Below are 24150 nucleotides of genomic sequence, written 5' to 3'. Positions count from 1 at the left end.
GTTTTTTCTTTTTAATTTCATAATTTTTCTATCATTAATAAATTTTTTATGATAGAGTATTTAAAATCTAAATATTTTTGAAAAAATATCAAAATTTTCTAATAAATTAATAAAAATATCTTTTTTCCCAATAGACTTCTTTATGAAATACCTTAAGTAGTTTCTGAGTAATCGTGGTTAGAAACGCATCTATATCATGATAAATATAAATTAGCTAGCATCAATCTTTTTTTCTATTTTATCATTGTATTTTATTTTTATTTTCTGTTTGCAAAAACTGAATCACTAATTTAAACAAAAATATTTTAACAATTTAAATATAAATATATGAATGAATGAATTACTTTGGTATGTTAAATAATTATGTGACATTTTCATTCTCATAACAACTAAGTGGCCTAAAACAAACAAAAAAAAATGTTGTGAAATATTGCTAAATAATCAAAATATATTTATTTATTTATTTACTTAAATGCTGAGAAAGTTATATTTGCATAAATTGAGTAACTTAAAGGGATTTATACTTTTACTGGAAAACCTTTTTTAATTAGTACATCATTTACTTACTAATCTTTGAAAACTTCATAGAGGTTCATCAAAAGTTAATTGCCATTGCTTAAAAATTACAAAAGTGGCATAAATACTTTAAATTTTATAGGAAAGTCTTCAGAAACATATAATCCTAGTGTTTACTTTTTGATTTCATTTTTGTTAGTCTCAGTTATTTTAACTTCAAAAGGATTACCGTTATCCATTCCATTAATTTTAATATCTTTCATGCTCACCTAATAACTCAGCTGCTGCTAATTGTACATACTCTCATTTCTCCTATCACTTAAGTAAGAAGCTTCGTTAGGACTAACAACAGATTTGGTAGGAGATAAATCGCAGTTGCTGCTAATATACTTTTCGTAGTTTTTAAGGAATGGTATTCTTGTTTTTTTAAAGATCATATATCTATATCTTAGCTATAAATCATACTTATCACATGTGTAGCCTTATATTTTGTGACTTTGTTTTGATCCAAAGAAGGATTTACTTTAATTTATAGTAGTTTTTTCTATCTTAAGATTTCCTTAAATGCTATCTGTAGAGTTTAAGAGATCTTAAACAATTTTTTTCTTTTCTTCAAGGTCTACTTCTTACTATTTTAATAATTTTTATTAATTCATTTATATTTAGGTTAAAAAGTTATCTAAATAATCATTACGAGAGGGAAATGGAAAGTCTTTTCTTCTTTTTGAACAATCGTCAAAAAATCAAAGTCCGTTTAAATGTTTACTTATTTTTAGTTCAAGTTCAGACAATTAAAAAGTAGCGATTAAGCTCTTCTCTTAGAGCGATACTTTTAAAATCCAGCAAATGTGCTATCACACCTGACAGACCTTCCATATTTCCAGATTTTAAATGTATCTGAAGGTGCAAGTTTAGACACAAATGGAATAATATTACTCTCAAATTCCCATTTCATCTCCATATAAAAATCTGGAACATCTGAGAGCAACAAATTGTCAATTTCTCTTTTTTACTAAAGTAAAGCTTTTTTTTTAAAGTTAATGAGATTTTCGAAAAGTAAGCTGGCTAATTAATGGTCTTTCTGAGAAACTACTTCTTCAAAACAGCTCCAATCTTATCTGTCTCTAATTCGTGGATCTGCATCTGAAAAAACAAAAATAATTATATAAAAATAGCAAATATTAATATCTTTATTTTACCGTGCTTGAGCAATATTTTTATGATACTGTAATAATTTGGATTAGAATAAGATAGTTTGACTGCAAGCAGTAGAGGAGTATTACCTTTTTCATCGACTTTATTAATTAAATGATACCTTTCTTCATTTATAATTCCTTTTTAAAAATTAATATTATTTAAGATTTATTAAATCAATCTCCTTTAAAAAAAATACTCTTAACAATTGTTTCAACTAGTTGAATATTGCTTTAAAAAATAGCTCTCACAAGCGAATCATATATTTCACTATCTATAAGTCTATTTTATTCTTTTTTATCTACCACTTGTGCTGTTTTTACTGTTTGAGTATCAACTTTAACATCAATTGTATTAATTGTACCCACAAAAGTCTCATTTTCAGGAAAAGCCAACAAATCATGATCGTTTTATAAAGATTTTTTAGATTTACGTTAATATGCATCATTTGCTTACAAATATTACTGATTACTAAAATTATTCTGTAATTGTTGCATTTTAAAGCTGGATTATTTTTCTAACCCATATTTTTGCGAAATAGATGATCTAGATTAAGCATCTAGACCTAAGTCAGAAATACTGTTAGCTAAATTATTGGGAACATTATATTGTATTTAATTAACATTAAGAGTGTCGATGTCTTAAAACTGCTCTTACTTTATATTAGGAGAAATAATACTAGAAAATTTAGAGTTTGTATCATTTCCTACAAATTAGTTTTAGCTTTAAATTTATTAGTTTGAAACAATTTATTTGTTATTTTAATTTTATGTCAATTAATTTTATTTATTGTTTAAATAGGTTTAATTTTATATGTTATTTGTTTCTTAAAAATTATTTTTTTATAAGTTTTTATTTTCATTATTATTTTATGCTTGAGCGTTATTAAATTTTTTCTAAAGCTATTCTTAGAAGGCTGCCTTTTTTTCTTCTATATTTTTGGATTATTCTTCTAACTTAGCTTGAACTTACTACGATTTTATAACTTGCTTTTGAATGGATTCTTCTTTTATTTATTTGTTTATCCCATATGAAAAAGAAGTCGGTCTATTTGAAGAATTACTACTTTTTTAAGCCTGATTAGCTTGTGTTATAGAAAATTAAGATGCAGATGTTGTTTAAATAGAAGAACTATTAACTTATTTTTAATTAGGTTATTGATTGCTATTATTTTGTAGAATTTTACTCAATTCATTCGGAGATATCTTAGTCTAGGTATTAGGAATATTATGCTGTTAAAACTTAGAGCCATTTCCATTGATTTTTGAAGATGTATCTTTAACATTATCTTAACTTTAAATATTCTGTTTCTTCTATTACAATAAATTATTCTGCTGGCTACTAAAACTTAAATTAAATTTATTAGCATCTAATACACTTTAAGGTAACACTTAGGCTATTTAGTTTTACAATTATTACTGCTATTATATTTTAATATCATTTGAAACACCCTGTTTTATTAATATCTAATTATTATTGTATTCATAATTGTTTTAGTTTAAGTTCTCATCGCTATTTGTACGCTACTAAAATGCACTTTTATTTCTTACTCCTTTCACAGAAAAGTTTTATTTTTAAAGATCATCAAATGAACTATCTTGTAACCGCTTTACTGAATTACTAGCTTTTATACTTTAAACCTATATAGACCCATCATTTATATTCTTAGGAGTATGCTCAATATAACTTTTAGTAGTTTTTTAATCTCTAAAATACTTTTATGCTTATTTTGGTAAAAGAGTATGACAACGAGCTTTCCTTTCATTAAATTCTTTAATCTTTTAGTTAAAAAATGTATTTTTGTACTGATTAAGTATAGACTAGTTAATATTATAAGAAGGTCCTACAGCTTCATTTTCACTAACATCAAACTCAGAGCTACTATAATCATTATCATTTATATTTTCTTCTTCGTATCCTTTAATATGTATATGATTGCTGTTTTTAATATGATGGTACGCCTAATGTTTACTATCGCTACCCATTTCTATTAAATTTAAAGATTGATTTTAATTTTACATGCCACCTAGCTATTAATATATTTATGGCTAAGAACCATTTCTATAAGAAGGTTGTTAAAAAGATATTTTTTTATCATATTCATTTGTAGTACTTTAAGAGTTTGGATATTAAATTGAGCCAATCGATTTATATGCTTAGCTGTTCAGCGATTGATTAGATACGATTGCATTCAAATCATTAGAGCGAGGTTCAAAATCTTTATATATAAATATTTGTAAACAATTTTAAAATATTTCTTGTTAGGATCAAAATTTTATTGGCTATCCTTTGCACTTGCTAAAATATAAGGTTGATTATTAAATTATTTGCGTTTGCATGTAGAAAATAAAATAATCGCACATAAAACAGAAATTTTTTGTCTAAAACTAAAGGTGTATGATTTGAATAAATATATAGCAGAAAATTACCTGGTATTTTTTATTTTTACAGCCTTGAAGGATTAGAAAAGTATTGACTATTTCCTAGCTTCTTCATGTTAGAAAAAACGTTTTTGCTGCTTTCATTTTCATCTTCGTCAATTTACTATTAATTTTAAATACAATAAATCAATCAATAATCCATTTATCACTCAACAATTAGAAAATCTTTGGTATTAAATATGAATTAGGCTACAAAAAAAAATATAAATTTAATGTATGAATCCCAATTAATTTATTCATGTGTATTAAAATATCATACTGTGAAATCATCATGAAAATCTTCATTTTTTTTCTACATATTTCTTTAGCTGTATTCAGTAGTATTGCTTGCTTAATTCCTAATTTATTATTTATTTACTAGTTAGATTACCTGCTAATAATTTCAAACTCAATTTTACTGATTATTGTTTTCTATTTTTAATAATATTTCCAATCTATTATTCTCTACCCTAAATCCATAGCTATGTAAATTTTAACTATTTCAAACAATCTAATTCCTTTTTATTTATTTGTTTGATTCATTTTTTATTATGGTGGTCAAATTATTTTTGAATGTTTAATGAACACAAAAATATTTAATATATTTTTATTACTGATAAAATATTTTCTTTTTTGTTTTTTTAAATATTCTTAACAAATATTCCTTCATTTTTATTAAGTTTTAAAAATATTTTATAAATGATAATTAAAAAAGTTAATTTAAAAAAAAATTATTACAAAAACAACAAATAATAAATAATATATCTGTATTTACAGAAGTAAATATTAAATGTTCTAAATTTTAATTACCATTCAATAAAGAAATAAGGTTTAAGATAACCTAGGAATTAAAAAATTTTTTTGTATTAATATATATTGAATTACACTTAAACTTGAGCAACATTAAAAATTTGCATTTATTTCAATAAATAATCTAATGGAAAGACTTTTCAAAAGATACTCAAAATACAAGATATTAAGAATAGAGTATATTTTTTATTTTTTACTTATTCTTTATCATAAATAATTGTTTATTTTTAATATTACTCTAAAGGAGTGATTAAGATGAAGGATTGCAAGAAAAAGTTTTAGAAAGAATAAAATATAGAAATTAGATGATATTTCTATGGGTTACGTAATTAATTCATTTGAAATATTTTAAATGTAGCTTATGATATAAAAGATGTTAAAATATACAAATAATCATTGAAGTTTTTTGGGTTATAAATGGTCAAATTGCAGACTTCTATTGTCTATTAGAGTATGGTTGATTCTATTTTTACTAAATTTCCATTAATTTTGCTATTAAATCAAGCGGAAATAAGATAAATGACATAAAGGATGTACATAATTTTAGTAGAGAACTCATAATGCTTACTAACCTGAAAAAATTCAGTCTGTCACTGATGTAAATTTTTGCAATCTATCTAATGATAAAATATAATAAAAAAGAAATATGAATAATAAAATTGATGATTTTGAAGATTTATTTGAAAATATATCTTTGCTAAGTAAACTAGAGGATTTATAATTAGATTTCAGGTAAATTAAAAAATAATAATCAAAGTATAATTTTAAGTAACCAAAATTTTAATTATTTAGAGGAAATAAAATATCTTAAAAATCTCATTAAAATATTTGTAAGTTATTTTAAAAATTAAATAACTTAAAACATCTAGATCTCCTATTATCGTAAATATTTAGTGTATTTTCAATAAAATAATTTATATAATAAATTTAATAGTTATTCAGGAGTAAATAATAATAATTTGTAATCATTAGGATCTTCTTTTTCTTAAATGAATCATCTTGAAAGCATCTAAATAGATATTAGGTAAACCAATTTATGAATGATTTATAATTCTTAAATTTTAATATTAATAAAATATAGTAGAAACATATTTAATTCTTTAGGACTCTAAAATTTTTTTATAAGCTTTACTTAAAATAAATTTTAAAATTTATAAGAAATCGAAATTTTATGTGATAATAATTAATTAAATGAACTAAATAGCATTAAATACTTCTCTAATGTTATTAATACATTTAAATCGCTTAGCAGAATTAAATTAAGTTTATCTGAATGCAATGTATATTTTATATTATATTTCAAGGTTTTTTCATAAACTTATAAAAACTAAGATATAAGACTAAGAGCTTGCTGATTTTGTTAGTTTAATTTAGGCTAATTAGAATATTAGATTTTTTGATTTAGATTTGAGGTAAATTTCAAAGAAAACTAAATTTATTATTAAGGTTTTTAATGTAAAAAAAGTTTCAACAATTTGAGTAACTAAAGATTTTATCAAATTCACTAAATTTTGTCCTAACTCCTAAATCTCTAAAAGCTCAACCTCAAGTTAAGTTTAAAGTAGTTCCATTTTTTACATAGTATAAATTAATTTTTTTTTTTTAAGACAAGGATAAAAAGATACTTAGGTAGATCTTTTAAAATTTTGCAGGATTCTTTTAGAAGTAGGATATTTGACACAAATAAATATAGATTTAGAGTAATTAAAAAATATTTTGTAAGAAAATAAATTTATTATTTTTCTATGATTAGGCAAATACAAGAATTTTTATTTAACCCTAGAGGATACTTAACAACAATAAGGTAAGAATTGATGAGAATAATTATAATCAATAAATTGTTGAAGAAGTTAGACAAAAAATTATAGTTAAAATAATGGTTTATATGAATATTGTGGCTATTAAGTATCTTTAAAGATTTATTAATATTTTCTTAATTTATTTGTTTGTTTGTTTGTTTGTAAATCAATATTTAAATATTTAATGAAAACTATAAATAAGGTATATTTATTATTTTAAACAGAAAGATAAAATCAATTTTAAACATTAAATCATAATTATGTTTTACTCAAATTATTCCATTGTTTTTGAACCATAAACAAGGCAAATCCTCATTTTTGAAGAGTTTATTTATAATTTATATTTCCTAAAAAGCATTAAAGCTAGTAGCATCTATGTAGAAGATAATAATTTAGAAAAAAAAGAAACAACAGAGTAGCTAAATAATACACTTAAATTAAATCCAAAAAGCGGTTAAAGCATATTAAGCAATGATAAACTGGAGGTTTTAAATTAAGATTTAAATTAGAAGAAAGAGGAAGATGAAGAAAATTAAGAAAAAAATGTTCCATCAAAATAATTCAGCAAATTAAATACAGATCAAGAAATATTAAACACATCTGAGAATGTCTAGCAAATTGATGAAAGTGATGAATTCGATTCAAAAAAAAGACAATATACTGAAGAGTTTTTTAAATATGTCAAAGTTGAAAAATATAGCAACGAGATATAAATTAAAGAATTTATTCTAAACATTATTAAAAGAAATTTGTTATCGATTGATAGACTAATTGTCTACTTTAAACTAAGGCAATAAAATAAATACTAAATTGAAGATGCTTAAAATTATGGTGTTGATTATACATTATATCAATTAAGTACTAATACTTAAGATGAAAACTTAGATGCTTAAACTTAAAAGCATTAGCATTCTGTTTATCTTTTAAAAATTGGTGGAGCATTAAACATGTGGCTAGGTTATGCAAGAATAGCTCATAATGTTAACAAGGTAATAAGAATAAATATTTTTGCAATTTTGAGTATTTTAGCAAAGCTTTAGTTTATTAACTAAATGTCTTATTTTAAAAATAAAATATCTTAAATGCATGAAAATTTATAAAATTTGTAATTTTTAGATTTATTTTATATAAAAAGGTTATGATAATAGCTCAGATTAGTTATAATAATAAATAAGAAAATTATTTATGTAGTTTTGATTAGATTATAAAAGATTGGTTTCAACAAAAAAATATTAAAATGGAACGTGAAAACTAAAGCTAAAATATTAAACCGAAAGAAGAAGAGTTCGAAATTTAAATAAATAAATTAGTAGAGCTATTTAATCTAGACTTAATTTCATTTGGAGTTAGTAAAGACAACTGAAAATTAATTAGAAATTAAAAATTAAAAAATGATTTATTCAAACAGTTTAAATTATTTAAATTATTTTCATAAATATTAATTTTTTTTTTCATTTTTTTTTTCTGTATTCAGAATTCATTAATTTGCCAAAATTTAAAAAATTGCTAACTTTTTAATATAACTTTTATTTTTTTTATTTTTTGTCTAAATTAAAAATATTGCATTAAAAAAGAAATATTAAACTTATTTTTATTGGCTGTATGATTATTTGTGTTAGTAACAATAATTCATTGCATATAATCAAAAATATACTATACTTTTTTATAGCACTTAAGAATTTTTAATAATTAAATTAAATATTTTAAAAGAAATAAACAATCTTAAAAAAAAAAATTTGTTTTTTGCTACAAAAGAGTAGACAATAATTAATTAATTAATGTTTATTTGTAAATTTAGAAAAAGAAATTTTTTTAATGAAGTTTATCTAAAAATTCTAGAAAATAAAAAATTTGCCTTTTAAAATTAAATTGATAAATGTCTTTTATGATTCATAATTAAATTTATTTAAGTAGATAAATACTTAAATCTAATAAAATTTATTACCTTACTTTATTTTTGAATGATTGTTAAGTAATTTTTAGTTAAAATAAATAAAATTTATTAAATAAATACATGAAAAAAGTTAACAATTTTTAATAACTTAGTATGAATTATTTATAATTTATATATAAAATAAATAAAGGTACATTTTTATTATATTAAGTATAAGAATTATTAAGAAATTAATTAATAATATATATAGTTTTAAAATTTTTTATATTTAATAATTAAATTTTAATTTTATAATTTGTTTATTCTTTGCTTGCTTGTTTGATTATTAGAAAAAAAAATAAATTAATTTTTGAAAAATTTTAGAATATCTAATTAGGTTTTATTAGATTGTTTAAATCATTCATTTTTGTTTTTTTTAGAGAGAAAATTTTATTCGCTCAGCAACTATCTACTGGATTAGATTTTTCTTCATTGCAGCTGATATAGCTTTTAATTTAAGTTTTTAGTAAGTTTTATTTTATTTTGTATTTACATTTATTATCTTTGTTATTTTAGCCTTCGTAGCTCTGAATTAATTAAAGGCATTTACTGTTGCTATTATTTTTGTTGTTGGTATTTATACTGCCTTTAAATTGATTTTTGATGAGAGATGACTGACTTTGAAATGCTGAATTGCTTAAAGAAAATCTTCTTCTTCGAAAAAAATCCTATTTTTTTATTTTTTACGACTAATCGAAGCTGAAATCTTCATCATCATCTTCAACATTGTAATCAAATTCATCATCATTTTCGTAGCCCTTGAGGTATTACTCTAATTTGAATTTTTTACCAATTTATTTATTTTGGGCAGCATCTTTATCAACTTCAGAGTCGTTATCTTCATTTTATTAGCTAAAATCACTTTCATAACCGTTGTAAACGCTATCCATATTATTAGCTTCTTTAAATTACATATTTTTTTTCTTTCTTTCATTTGAGTCTTAAGAAAGCCTTTCATATAAAAATTCTACTTCCATTTTGTTTTAGTGAGAGTTGTGTAAAGACCTGTCATTCTATAATGAGCACTCTTAATCATTAATACTATTATTCTATTACTTTGAATGACTCAACATAACACTATAACTCCCATTAACATTTTATGAATCACTGCTACTTGATTATGTGGCAATAATAATTTTCTTTTTGTTGTGATTATACTAGAAATTGATTTATCTGGCATCTTTATTTTTACTACTCACACTACTAGAACTTGAATTATTTTACCCGTTTTTATTGCTATCGAGTCCTATTTTTTTAATTGTCTTGTTAAATGTTGATGCTGTGCTACTAGTATTTCCTTAAAAGTCTTTTTTGTCAAGCTCTCTATAGTTAGTATTTTATAGCTTTTACTATTACTGACTATTTTGCTAATTTAAATGGAGGTTGTTCATCTTAATATTGATTTGCTTTTGATCGCTTTCAACCTAAATGCTACTTTATTTTTTCTTACTCTAACTATTTTTTTGGTCACCTTCATCTGTCTAGCTCGATTATTGCTTTCTTTTCTTTTAAGGTTCTACATCTACTATGTTGTATTCAAGTATTTAATTTTAGTTATTTTAATTTTAAGTTGTTTAATTATCTTTTATCAATAAAGAGATTTTTCTCTTTTTTAGATTTGATGGATTTTAATCGATCTTGCTAGAATGATTATCTTCAAATTTACTTTTAGAATATGACTGGATGCAAATAACTTTAACTTGATTTTCATTCTAATTTTTAACTCTAAATTTAGCAACTTTCTTATTTTGTTAATTATTCATCGTACTATTGCTATTATTGTATTCGTCATCAGCAATGTGATAGCTTAATTAGCTAATCTAATCTATTTCTTTTCTGATTGAATTTAATTGTATAGAATTGTTATCTCTTTCTTTTTCGTAATTTGAGTTTTTGGATTATTATTTCGATAAAAATTATTAAGTTTAGTTTTTAGATTTTTTGCATTAAGCAGTTTGCTATTCTTCTTGTGTTTTTTCGATTTCCATTTGATTATTTTTTTCATTTTGATCTTTGGCTGTCTCGAATACAATAGGAAATTTTTATAACCTCTGCTTTATGTTTGAATCTTAAATTGACAAATTATAGCATATGTAATGGAAGGAGTTTTTCTTAAAAGAACTCCTGGGTGTTTAGTTGCAATCCTATTATTCATTATTATTATAGTTAATATTCAGAGTCTATTCTAAACTTGGAATTCCACCTCTCTTCTCGATTACTTAGTGAAATTAGTTTTCTAACTTATCTTGATTCATTTTTATTTCTATTTTTATTTATGAAATCTCGCAATATACTTTAGAGTAAGCAGCTTTCATTTCGTCCTATTGAATATTATTATTTAAGAAATTTAGTAATGAATTTATTTATACTCAATAAAATATTTACAATATTTTCAATCAACTTGAATTCTTTAGGTAGGTCAGTTGGGGTTTTTTCTAAGAAAGTCAATGTTGGGCCTTCTAGAAAAGACATGTATTTAGAAACCTAGTTATTTTTTAAAAAAAAACTATGCTAAAATTGTTAAATTAAAGAAATGTTGTTTTACTTTTGCTAAATCTTTATTAATGTTTATCGAATAGTTGTTGGACTTTAAGCATAAAATGAGAAGACGCTATTCAGATTCATCTTCGATGGAATCAGATTGACTTGCGTTTAGCAACTTCTCATATATGTATCTCTAAATTTGAATAATCAAATTTTCTGGTGACTTTGTATATTTAATTAAAATGAAAAATTAATTTCTGGGGGAACAATTTAATATAAATTACGATGTTTTCTTATTTGATTATATTTTTATTATAAAACAAAGAGATAGCCTTCGGGAACTTAAAAAGCAAATATAATGGGTGGATAATCTATATTTTAATGAAGAAAAAAAAAGCTTAACTTAAAGTTTTCAATTTATTATAATTTTAGTACTTTATGTCTGATGTTTTAAGCTGAAAAATATATAATCAAGCTTTGTAAATCTTCTCCAATTATCTTAGATTTATCGCCTGCTTCAATTTAGCTTCCCCCTAAGTTGTATTATTTTTCTAGGATAGATGGAAGAAATGGATCATACAAAGTGGATATATTTTATTCCTAAATTATAAAGTAAAATTTTGAGTCTAGCTTGTCAAAATAATAATCAATAGATCGTATACCTTGTGGGCTCTCTCTTAGAAAGGTTTTTTTCTACTTTCAACGATAAAGGGTGACGAAATGAAAGTAGAAACTAATTGATTATCAAAGTTAGTCATAGCAATTACTAATTAAAATGAATCGCCCTATTATTTAAATCAAATTAAATTAATTAGTTGCTGGTTAAATAGAGTGAAGAGTATTATTTTATTTAAGAAAAATTAATTCGTATATTGAAATTTAAATTTTCTCTAGAGTGAATATATAATGTATGGGGGAATAAATTTTGAATATATTTGCTTCAGAGATAAGGTTTTGAGAAATATGCCTTTGAAATAAATACAATTATGATATATTAAATGAAGTGAAAAAGTGTATTACATTTCGAAGAAGAAGAAGAAGAAGAAAGAAAAGAAGAAGGAAAAAAAAAAAGAATCAAAAGATACTTCTTTGAATATTTATTAAGAAAATATTGAAAACTAAATTAGAGCAAAAAGAATAATAATGGAATTAATTTATTAAAAAAATACATATAAATATTGAAATTCCCTAATGTAATTAAGTAGAAGAAAAAATAAATTACATGATGATGGAAGCTTGTTTCTTTGAATCTGACATGCTAAATCTAGCAATCGCCATGTTAATCGAAAACAAAGCTAAGTGACTTTGATTTCAATTCTATCTATCTGTACTTGTCTTCACTCTCAAGACGACGTACAGAAAGGAAGTGAGCTTTTTAGCACTAAAAACTTGTATCTTTAATTTTTATAGAAGGAATGTTTATGTTTTTGAATAAAAGAAGTTTATCTTCTTTCCTATCAAATAGCTTTCTATCAATAAAATCTACAGATATGGCTTGCGATTGGCCAAGTCTTAGCCACTCTATTTCGCTCCTTTTCGTGGTTGAAAACGATTTTATCTTGTTGGAATGTTCAACCAGTACTTCTTTCAGCGGGCCATTTGCTAAAGAAATTTCGTTTTGCTTAAGAACACTCATATGACTTCCTTCATTCTAAGTCTGCTTTTATGATTTTTTCATAAGAGTCACCTTGCTCAAATATTTAACGGAGTCAAGAATGACAGGTTTTATCTAAAAGGTGTTGTTTTTCAAATTGTTTCAATTTAAAATTATTACTGAATAATAGTAATGGTCAATTGAGGTTTTAAAGAAGGTTTTATTGTGTTTAAGTAGAGAGATTTTGCTTCTTATCTTTTCTTTCACTCACGTTTACTTTGTATATTGTATTTATTATTTTGTTTGATATTTGTTTTGGGAGAGGAAATAGTTATAATTAAATCAATTATTAAGTACATCAAAACCCAGTTGCTTTTTGCATCTCACTTTGTTACTTTTAATTAATCAATCTATACTCAATTACTCCCATATGTTTATTATATATTTTATTAAAAATAAATTCCTCAATAATTTATTCTACATTCTTTGATTAACAAAATTTGATTGAGTTTCTTAATTAAATAATGATAGCAATATATCAATCAATCAATCAAACAAATAAACAAACAAACAAACAAAGACACAAACAATCAAACCTACTACTTGAACGGTGAAAAAATTTTTTCTATTTAATTCTTTTTTACTCATAATTCATATCACATCTTATGATTTGTAACTAGCCTTAACTAGCGAGTGAATAAAACAGGGGAGATATCATATTAAATAATTACAAAACTCATTTTATAAGCAGTTTTTAAATTAATTTATAATTGATAATTTGTAAATAATTATTTATTTTTTCTTCTTCTTATCTTTCAATCCTAAATTTAACTTTGTTTCTATGATCCATAATTGCCTGCTGCTCAAATTTGTTTTTCTCTACCTTACTTGTTATTATGTGATTAATCTTTTAGTTATATTAGAAAAGCACTTTATGATTATATAAATGTTTCATAGAATTATGTCATAAATATTTTTATTTTATTTTTTTAAGGCTCTAAATTAGTAAAATTTAGTAAATTTGATAATATTTTTTTTAGGAGGTCATTTCCTTTAACAAACATTCAGACCAATCTAAATTTTGAAATAATTAACAAGTTACATCTGTATATTATCAGATTCTTACCCAACTATTAATTTGCATGAATTTATAAAAATTTAAAAAAAGATAATTAATAAATTCATATAGAAAGCCCACTTATTACTCCAAGTAAATTTAAAATGTTATATGCCGAATAATATGTGTTTATTTAAGCCAACTAACGCTCATTAGCATATAACTTAATTTATATTAGGACAAAAAGCTATTATCAGGTTTTACTTACTAAAAAAAATCTACTTAAAGCTAAATTATTCATTTTACATCAAAATTTTGATTGCAACTACATATATATCAGTTTTTTGAGGTTGAAAAGCATAAATTTGTAAGTTATTTAATAAAAAAATGATTTTTAAGAAAATATTTTGACTAAAGGTTTGTGCTTTATCGTTTTAAAGCAAGAATTATCAATTTTTTATTAATTAGTTAATCATTTTTTAATTTTGGATTTTTAAGTCTTGTGTAAAAAATACAAATTTATCCCAAAAAAAGATTGTTCACCTTGGTAAAATTTATATTTAATAAAATCTAATTTAAACGATTACATTATAATAAAATCTTCGCTACCAGAAAAAAAAGTAAAAAACTAAATGATAAATAAATTGTATTAAATTTCATTATATTCAAACGTTCAATTCGTTAAAAAAAAAATTAAAATTACAAAAATAACAAATTAATTTTCTAGTGCAAATAATTCCATTATTTTAAATACTTGATAACTTAAATTGTTTCATTCAAACTAAAATATTTTATTAATCATTTGTAAACTGTACCTTATTAAATAATTAATTTAAAATAATTATTCATTATACTATTTACATTTAATCTTAATGGTTTTTTACTTAGAAGATTAATTTCTCCTAAAACGCATATTCTATTTTCATAAATTAATATATTAAATATAGATAAATAACTCAAGGAAAGTAAGTGAAATTTAATAAATATTTAATAATTTTTATTTACATTTAGTTTAAATATTTTTTGTTGAAGTAAATTTAGTTGGCTATTAGCCAATTTTTAATTATTTTTGTATACTTAAACTAAATTATTCAATACAGATTTTCAAAGAATAAAAAATAGTATTGATTATAATTTCTAAAAAATTTTATTAGTTATTATAGACAATCGCATTATAAAAAAAATAAAATTTATATGATTATTTAATCTTAAATAGAATATAAATAATTAGATTTTATAAATTTAATTATTTCCATTTCTTTTAAGAAAAACAATTAATTTATTTTTATTAAAACTCAATAAATATTTTACAATTCAATAATAAAAATATTTTAATCTTTATATTTTATAAAAAATAAATAAATAATTTGTTTTAAAGATCTATGATAAATAATCTATTCGAATAATTGGATTTATCACTTATCAGTGATAATGTTGAGTATTGCGTGTCTTTAAGCAAAGTGCTTTTTAAATTATTTATTATAAATAATATTTTTGTGTTATGAAATAGAAGTGAAAATTATGTAAAAATATTGCAATAATCAGCTTGTAAATTGTTTTTTTGGAATTGAAGAAAATTTATGAGGAAAAATGAAAATTTTAATAAAAACTTATATAAAACTTTTGAATGCAATATAGAGAAAGTGAATAAATGATAAACAATTTTTCAATTTTCTTCTTATTTCTTTAATTTTTCTATTCTCGAAGTATTAATTAAGTTCTCTTCTTGCTTTATTTAATAAATATTTTGACACAAAATTTACTTAAAGAGTCTCTATTTTGATTTTTTGCTTTTATAATTTATGGATCTTTGAATCAAGCTATCAGCCAGAATTAAGAAGATTATTATGATGAACAAAGGCTTTTCTTGATTAATTTAGAAAAATTCACTTAAAAATTATGGGATGTGATCTATACTCCAATTTCGCTTTTAACAAAATAATATCTATTCATCATCATAAGCATCTTAATTAAAATTCCATTTAAAGAGTTTTTAATCAAGAGTAATAAAAGAGCGAATAACAAGAAGAGCCTGCTTTGCATTTAGCTATAAGAAGAAAGCAAAAAGTTTTGTTTACACAGCAAGTATTTATAACCAACTATACTCCGAATCTTTCATTTTGACCATCCTACACCAAATGAACAAAAAGCGCAGATTCTTAGGAAAGCTTATCGCCGATTTGTAGAATAATAGCGTGGTTGCTTAAAGTCCTTCTTTATCTCATGAACCAAAAATCTAGAAAAAAAGACTTATTGCAGTTCCTATGTACTACAATATATAGCCTCTATATGAATTTTTTTTAATCGGAGAAATAAATTTAGAGCTTCAACTCGACAGTGAAGAAGAGTATTTCCCTATAGGCATCAAGCAATCACCATTAAATAAATGGCGTCCATTTGTTAAGGCAGAATAGTTCCATAATAGAATAGAAATGACTATTGACGCAAGCTATCAAGGTATCTCTGAATTTGAATTTATCATCTAAAAGCTTTAATGCTGCTCTAATGATGTATATAAGTAGTTGGCTCACTACTTGCAAGCCTATTAGCACTTCATACGTCGTATCAAAGAAAAGATGCTCCAAAATCCTGTACCTCCACGTCTCTATGAATATAAATTCTAAAATTTTTTAAAAAAAGCGACTGAATATGTTGATAGTCTTCCTATTGACGGTCTTTACGCAGTATCTATTTTACAGCTTGACTATAATATATATAATACTAAACGTATTAAATTTATCGTAAGCAAAGCGCTAGCAGAAATAGTTGGTGGAGTTGATTAGGCTGAATGTGCAAATATCCTCCTCAGAAAGGGTTGGCTTGAGGTATTCGGAGGATCTTAACGTATTATGAAAAACATAATGCTGCTTAATCGTTTAATGAAAGAAGGTAGATAACTACTAACTTTCAAAATCTACACTGTTGATAAGATTTTAATTTAGGTGGAGGCAGAGATTGAAATTGTACAAAATCTTAGGACATTTGTTGACGTTGGATTTGTTGAAGTTATTAGATTTACAATATCACCTGAAACTCGATCATATCTCTATTAGATGAGAAAGTCAGATAACCAGCTTAAGAGTTTACCATATGAGCTGTATTTCAACAACAAAACATTTGATCCTTTACCACCTTCTACTTCATTGACTTACTCAGCATTTAATAAAGAGAACCCAATATCTAAACAATTAAGAGATTAACAAGATGATAATTTGGATGCATTTACAAACTAAGTAAAATATTTAAAAATTATTTTTAATTTACATTAACTTAAAAAACTTACTAATAAATAAATAAATAAACAAATTATTAGCAGTCATATACCTAGAGAAGCAGTGATACTTTCAAGATTGAAAACAATTGTTAATAAATTTTTAATTAAAGTACGTTGTATGGCAATTATTACTAAAATAACGGATCACACTCCTAGAGATCGTCAATAGATGAAGATAACGATTAAAGGTCATAGATGCCAATCAAGAAAGAAGAAGAGGAAACTAGCTTTTCTTATAAAAAGTTTAATTCTACTAATGCAAGTATTTCAAAAAGAAGTAGGAGCAATAGCAATAGCAGCAATTATAGTAACCAAGATATTCCAGGGGCTATGACTCTAAAAGAATTAGAACAACATGTTGATAAATAAGAATAAAAATAAAGATCTCATTCAGATTAATCTAGTGTAAATGATATTTCATAGACAGGTAAAAATAAACGCCATCCAAATTATGATTAGCATGAGCTAGATGAAAAGTACTCTAAAAAGAGTTAAGCCTTCATCGAAAGGTTTTATAGTGAATAGGAGGTATAAAAAATACTATTAAATCAGGCTGCTGCTGCAGCTCCAAAAAAATTGGTGTCACCTAATATTTAAGGAGAATCTCAATAGTAAACTGAATAAAAAAATGACTTTTCTTCAAGGGCAGACAGCTTAGATGTTCGCAGTAATACCTCATCAATATCTGAAAATATAAATATAAATATTTTAAGCAGTCCTGAGTAAAACATATATAAAAATAATAACGGATAAAAATAGGAAGACTCTTAAAAAACTAAAGTTAATTACTAGTTAATATAAAACCAAATAAATCAAAATAATTTTATTAGTAAAAACTAGTATGATTAAAGTAAGTAAAATACTTATAATATATAACCAAATGAACTAAACTAATAACCTAATTTTTAAAAAAATTAATTGTTTTAATTTGCCAGTAAAGCCCACTTCTAATAAAGCAGCAACAACCTTAATTAAAACACTTTAAATAAATAAAGCAACAACAATAACGTTTAATCAAACATATTCAGTACAAGCTAATACCCTGAATAAATAAATGAAGATCCTAGTTAGTTGAATCATATTTCTAAAGACGAATGCTTCTTATAGGATCAAACTTATATTGATTAAGATATTTACTAATAAAAAAATAAAATTTAAAAAAGTGATTATGGTCAATCTCAGGATATATAATTATAATATCAGACTGACTATCCATAAAACTATAATAATTATTAAAAAGATGAAATGTAAAACTATTGTTTTGAGGGAAACGAACTATAGCAACCAAAGTCATAGAATGGCTTGCAAGAATATGATAATTAACATTAATATCAAGAATTGGGAGGAGAAGATTTAGACTTATATGACCATCATTACTTTAATATTTTTGATGACGAGTCCTTAGGTTGCAAATTTGAGGAACTCTAACAAGAACAAAAAAAGCTTCATAAAATGATATATCACTAATAATACTATTGAAGTTAATCTATATATATATATAAACAGTTTAAATGTGTTTAAATTTGGTGATAATCAAATCTTCTTTTTATCATACTTATTTTGCTATTTTAATTGAAAGATTACTAAATAGATTTCAAGGTTTTGTTTGACTTCTTAGCTAATTAAATTTGTTTTAATTTTTAAATCATAAAAAGATTTAAAAATATTTGCTAAATTTTATGCATTTATTTTGAAAATTCATTATTAAAGATTTCATAATTAATATTTTTTTAAATTTTATCTTTTTTTAAGACAAAAACTTTCGATAATTTTTTTAAATTTAAATTTTTTTATCATTAAAAAAATTTATTTAAATTTGTAATAGTCATAAAATTTCTAATCATTTGAGCTGTAAACGATTTCAGAATATCTCCAAAATATTAAAAGTAGTTGATTTTATCTGAAAAAAAATGTTTAACCTATCATTAAATAGTTTTGCAGCTCTACTATACTTTCTGTGTAGTTGCCAAATATCAAATTAGTTTTTTTTTGAATTAAAAAAACATTGAAAACTTAGTATTTTTATTAAGCTCATAAGTATTTTTAATATCATAGGTCCAAATGTAAAGTTAAAAGTACTAACTAAAAGCAAATATTTTTCTCTTTCAGCTAATTAAATTTAAATTTTCCTTTCAGATTTATTAATTAAATAGTAAATTTGTTTGTAAAATATTAAATATAAAAGAGGAGGGAAAGAAATGCTAATTATTGAATGCATAAAAAAATAATAAATCAAACTTTTTGTAAAACATTTTTGCATAAATACATTTCTTTTTGTTTGTTTTTCAAAGTCTTAAAAATAATTTGTTTAATTTTAATATGCTAAAATAAGAAATTGAAAAGGAAAAAATGATGAAAGTGAATGAGTTAATAATATTATTTAATTATTAATTTTATACTTTAGATTAGATGTAATTATTTTTGTTTAACAATTAAGAGATGAAATAATAATATTAAAGTGAGTTTCTTTTTCAATTACTCCTTAATTAATGGATAAAACTAGCTTTAATGATATTATTAATATTAGATATTGTCAGACTCTTTCAAATGATGTATTTACTTATGACGCTTATTAATATTATCGCTAATAAAGTTATGCTTTCTCTTTCATTTAATTTTTCACTAAAGTAAAGTTTCATATTAATTTATTGAAAAGTCTTAAATTTTATGTGATACTGCTTTCTCATTTCTTAAGTATTTGTTTGTACCTGCTTTGTGTAAATCAGGTTTGACACTATTTTTAATATTTAAATTTTTCATCCTCACAAAAACAATAACCCTACAATTCTTATAAATTAATTAAAAAATTATTGAAACAAAAATCTTAGTAAAAGGATAAAAAAGAAAATCACAAACAATTAGAAAATATTGTAGAAAGGTTTTATAGTGATTAGTAGAGAGAGTATATATTTAGAAGAATGTAGAGTTAGTAATAAGGAGAGATTAGTTATTAAAATGTATTTAAAAACAGAGAATTATTCGTTTAGCTCTAGTAAACTATTCCTCAGACAATAGAAAATATCAAGCGAGCTGAATAAACTAGAGCAATGCTCTGGATGCTCTATCAAAGAATTTCTCAATAGATCGAAGTACCTGCTATTTCAGACTTTATAGCCTAGATAGATTGCTACACAGACACTCTTCTTAAATGCCTGTTTGATGTTAAGAAAGTAAAAAATACTGATAATATAGAGGAAGAAATCCCTGTTTTTAATAATAACTAAATCAATAATGATGAAGAATCTACAAGCGAATCTAATGAAGAAGAAAAATTTGTTAAAAGCAAAATAACTCTCTCACTTAAGTAAGATGTTAACATTTTTATATTAGAAGAAGCGATGGAAAAAACTAAAATGTGTATTTTTGATGTTATGATGGATCACGGATAGAGAGGTTTAAATGATAATGCGGAAAATGAGAGGGTTATGGAAGAAATGATTGCTTATTTTTTGTCTGCCAATGGAAAGTTAAGTTTGTTAATCGAGTTGTTACCTCTAATTGTTTATTTTAATAAAAATGATTTAATGTCTCTTCCTCGCTACGATGAAAGATGGAGAAACCTTTATAGGAATTCACTTAGATACAGAAAGCTTGCTTCAGATGCTGAATTGATTAACAGGTTAAAAGTATTTGAAAAATCTATCTACCTTGCTAACTCCCTCTGCTATAAAATATACAATATTGAAAATAAGCCCCTGAAATAGTTTATGGCGTTAGTACGTAGTGCTTAATATTTTTTCTTTAACGAGGAAGCTCGTCTTATAACAGTTAAGTTTTAAACTAATCCCGATCCTAAAGCTGCCATCCTTGTTTGGGATGTCATAGAATAGATAAAGATGTGGGAAATTTTCGTTGCTAATGTGATTGATAAAATTGAATATCACGAAGTAATATAAATAGATGCTAACGCATATCCTACTCTCACTGAAGAAATGATCAAAAGTGAAATTGAAAGCAATACGATTTATAACAAATATCAATCAGAACCAGTAACTAAAAGAGTTCCTTAAGATAAAGACATAGACACAGCTTCACCAAATAAAATACAGCTTCGTGTATTATGTGCAAAAAATCTCTAGAGAAGAAAATATGGCCAGCCTTTAAATTTCCCTTCAAAGAATAAAAGCGTTACTTCTACTTTGATAGAAGGAGTTAAGAATGTGTTTAAATTCTCTTCAAAGCTAAAATTAAATCGTCAACAAAAACCTAATAATAATATAGATGAAAATTCTGAAAATGATGAAGATGATAAAGGAAACGTATTTTATAGATAGCCTAGTTTGAAAGGAGAAAGAGAAGTGTTTGACGAAGTTATATTCCATATTCATGGAGGAGGATGGATAAGTATGTCTTCTTTTTCTCATCAAATTTATACAAGAAGATGGGCTAACTTGTTAAAGGATGTCCCAATATTCTCAATTGATTACAAACTCCTTCCATAAAATAAATATCCTTCAGCAGTTGCAGATTGTTTTTAAGCTTACTGCTGGATATTATTTAATGCAGAGGACTACTATAATATTAAAATAAATAAAATATTGCTAGCAGGTGATTCAGCTGGAGCTAACATGGCTCTTGGTGTTTGTCTCTTAGCACATAAATATGGGATACGCTAGCCAGATGGTTTACTTTTGTGCTATCCAGCTGTTAATTTAAGTACAGATATATATACCCCTTCTTTCCTAACTTCATTATTTGATCCTATTGTTCCCCATACTTTCCTTAAAAGTTGTGTATCTATGTATGTCAATAATAGTGAAGATTCTAAGAAGGATCCATTCCTCAGCCCAATACTATTCCCAAGTGAAATCATGAAAATATTACCAGCTATGCGTATTATGGTTGGAGAAGATGACTCATTACATGATGATACAATTCGCTTTACAGAAAAATTAGTACTCTCAGGTCACAAAAATGTTAAAACAATAGTATATAATTTAATGAGACATGGTTTTCTTAACTATGATTATCCCTTTGGTTTCGATTCTTCCTAAGCTATATAAGATACAGGAATAATGTTAGCAGAATTGCTTGATCCTGTAAACACTTACGTGACTTATTGATGATATATTCTTTCTTCATCATTTTAAAATTCATAATTTTAGCTTACATTAATTATAACACTATTTTATAATACCTTATTTTTAAACAAATTATAAACTATCATTTCTTTTATTTTTTTTGTTGAAAATATTAATTTTATGATATAAATAATTTGTCTTTATTTTATATCCTTAAATATCTTCAAAAATATGAAAATGTATAATAAGCTGATCACATTACAAGCTTGAGTTCTTACTTCTAATTTTTTTTTTTTTAGAAGCTTTAAATTAGTAATTTTTTTAAATATATTTTGAATTCCTTTATTTAGATAAAAAAAAATAAAAATCAAAAGGATAACAGATTGATAATTAAGTTCTACTAAAACTTCAGTTTTCAAACTTTCATATTTATATTTGAGCTTTTTTCATTATAAAAAATAATAAAACGGTTAATTATTAAAACAACAATAATTTTTTTTCAATTAAAAGGTTTTAATTTTTATAAAACAATATCTAAATAAGCTGTGTTGATATGTTTAGAGAGAAAATATAAGAAAATAAAGAGTCTACTTATATTCTAGATTTTTTTCTATTCTCTACTTAATTACATATAAAATATTAATTTTTTGATTAATTTTGTAAAAGATATTAAAATTAATCTTTAATAAAGGCACTGTAAAATCTTAAGAAGTAAAAATTACAAAAAATGGATGAAAAATTAAAAAAACTGGTGTTTGAATTATTGTTAGGAACTGAAAAGTAGTATGGATTTAAGATCATTTTTGCAGGTGAAACTGGTTCAAGATCTTACGGCTTGGAAACTGAAAATTCTGATGTAGATATTAAAGGCTTCTTTTTATATTCTGAAGATAAATATTTAAGTGTATTGAAGTTAACCTCTTACTTAAAACTAAACCATGAAACAAAATTAAATCAGAATATAGACGTGGATCTTGAATTGATAGATCTCAGGAAATATTTAAGAGATAGATGTAAAAATGTAATTTTAGATGAAAGTACTCTTTGGTTATAGACAAAAAGTGTTTACATAGATTTAATTCCTAAAGAGTTAAAGATTCTTTTATAAACTAGCATTTAGCCTCCTATCTTTTAAATATGGAGTAAAATTAGCAAATATTAATAAAAGTTTATTAAGTCTAAATAATCAGATGACGGATTGATTATTGTGAAAGATGTTTTAAACTCTATTGTTTAAAGTTATTAAGTATTATATATAAAAATGAAAGGCGGTGTTTAAGATATGTAATTAAATTTTGAAAGTATTTATAAATAAGTAAAGTAAATCTTTTTAGAGCAAAGCAAAGATTAAAATAATTCAGAATTAATACAATTAATTGATAAGATGTATGAACTAGGGTAGATTTTATTTTAATTAAAAAAGCTTGATAACAAAAATAGGATGCTTTTGGAAGACTAGAGACTAAATGATTATTTTTATTTTATGTAAAATTTCATTTTAAATGAATAGCCTGTTGAAAGAAACGACTTTGACCACTTGAAGAAATCTAATAACATATTTAGACTATTTTTGTAGGAGTTATCAAAAAATCTTGTTTGATAGAAATTTTGTGTGATTTATTTTTGATTTAATAACTAAATTATTTGTAAAAGTTAATTTAATATTTTATTCAGCTTTAACTATGCTTAAAAATAATTTTATTTGATAATAATTAAAGAAAATAACTTAACTATAAAATAAGTTTTTAAAAAAATTGATTATCAATTAAAAATATTAATTTTCAAATATAATTATATTTGTAAAATAAGTTTTTAAAAAGATTGATTATCAATTATAATTATTTATTTTCAAATATAATTAATTATATTTGATAATTTATCATCAGAATAATTCTTATTTCATCTTAGAATTATCTCCTTAACTTAAGGAAATTTGATCATTTTTTTAAATTTATGAGTAAATTTTGGATAAAATATTTTTGATCAAATTTTTGATGAATTTTTTTTTTGATCAATTTAAATATTTAAATATTAAGAGCTTATAAATA

The 24150-nt window shown here is 23.3% G+C and overlaps 6 protein-coding genes across 6 annotated transcripts; 4 read left to right on the top strand and 2 right to left on the bottom strand. All coding sequences in view use genetic code 6, as the record gives it.

Annotated features, from left to right (window-relative positions):
• Window positions 1–194: 194 nt before the first annotated feature.
• TTHERM_00689960 (GPCR-chaperone protein) lies at window positions 195–4449 on the bottom strand (the record flags this gene model as incomplete). Its single annotated transcript, XM_001026999.3, has 8 exons — window positions 195–285; window positions 345–398; window positions 469–1145; window positions 1211–1659; window positions 1716–1850; window positions 1910–3928; window positions 4140–4254; window positions 4411–4449. The coding sequence occupies 8 exons, from the start codon at window positions 4447–4449 to the stop codon at window positions 195–197; spliced, it is 3579 nt and encodes a 1192-aa protein (XP_001026999.3).
• A 618-nt stretch (window positions 4450–5067) lies between these two features.
• Window positions 5068–8102, top strand: TTHERM_00689950 (tRNA intron endonuclease, catalytic carboxy-terminal domain protein; the record flags this gene model as incomplete). The annotated part of the gene is made up of 14 exons (XM_001026998.2): window positions 5068–5117; window positions 5185–5265; window positions 5314–5391; window positions 5446–5538; window positions 5583–5672; window positions 5733–5822; window positions 5875–5964; window positions 6022–6220; window positions 6273–6352; window positions 6406–6501; window positions 6548–6640; window positions 6694–6744; window positions 7095–7728; window positions 7875–8102. 14 exons carry the CDS (start codon window positions 5068–5070, stop codon window positions 8100–8102), a joined length of 1953 nt encoding a protein of 650 aa, XP_001026998.2.
• A 968-nt stretch (window positions 8103–9070) lies between these two features.
• TTHERM_00689940 (hypothetical protein) lies at window positions 9071–12834 on the bottom strand (the record flags this gene model as incomplete). Its single annotated transcript, XM_001026997.2, has 7 exons — window positions 9071–10993; window positions 11058–11156; window positions 11218–11379; window positions 11441–11527; window positions 11592–11756; window positions 11819–11941; window positions 12379–12834. The coding sequence occupies 7 exons, from the start codon at window positions 12832–12834 to the stop codon at window positions 9071–9073; spliced, it is 3015 nt and encodes a 1004-aa protein (XP_001026997.2).
• A 3111-nt stretch (window positions 12835–15945) lies between these two features.
• On the top strand, window positions 15946–18560 carry TTHERM_00689930 (hypothetical protein; the record flags this gene model as incomplete). The annotated part of the gene is made up of 2 exons (XM_001026996.1): window positions 15946–17040; window positions 17121–18560. The coding sequence occupies 2 exons, from the start codon at window positions 15946–15948 to the stop codon at window positions 18558–18560; spliced, it is 2535 nt and encodes an 844-aa protein (XP_001026996.1).
• A 1439-nt stretch (window positions 18561–19999) lies between these two features.
• TTHERM_00689920 (alpha/beta hydrolase fold protein) lies at window positions 20000–22144 on the top strand (the record flags this gene model as incomplete). Its single annotated transcript, XM_001026995.1, has 1 exon — window positions 20000–22144. The coding sequence occupies one exon, from the start codon at window positions 20000–20002 to the stop codon at window positions 22142–22144; it is 2145 nt and encodes a 714-aa protein (XP_001026995.1).
• A 685-nt stretch (window positions 22145–22829) lies between these two features.
• TTHERM_00689910 (nucleotidyltransferase) lies at window positions 22830–23643 on the top strand (the record flags this gene model as incomplete). Its single annotated transcript, XM_001026994.2, has 2 exons — window positions 22830–23386; window positions 23613–23643. 2 exons carry the CDS (start codon window positions 22830–22832, stop codon window positions 23641–23643), a joined length of 588 nt encoding a protein of 195 aa, XP_001026994.2.
• Window positions 23644–24150: the final 507 nt, after the last annotated feature.

This window comes from Tetrahymena thermophila (genome assembly GCF_000189635.1).
Source record: "Tetrahymena thermophila SB210 genomic scaffold scf_8253915, whole genome shotgun sequence".
In the NCBI taxonomy this organism is placed as follows: domain Eukaryota; phylum Ciliophora; class Oligohymenophorea; order Hymenostomatida; family Tetrahymenidae; genus Tetrahymena; species Tetrahymena thermophila.
This window is presented reverse-complemented; position numbering and strand designations above follow the sequence as displayed.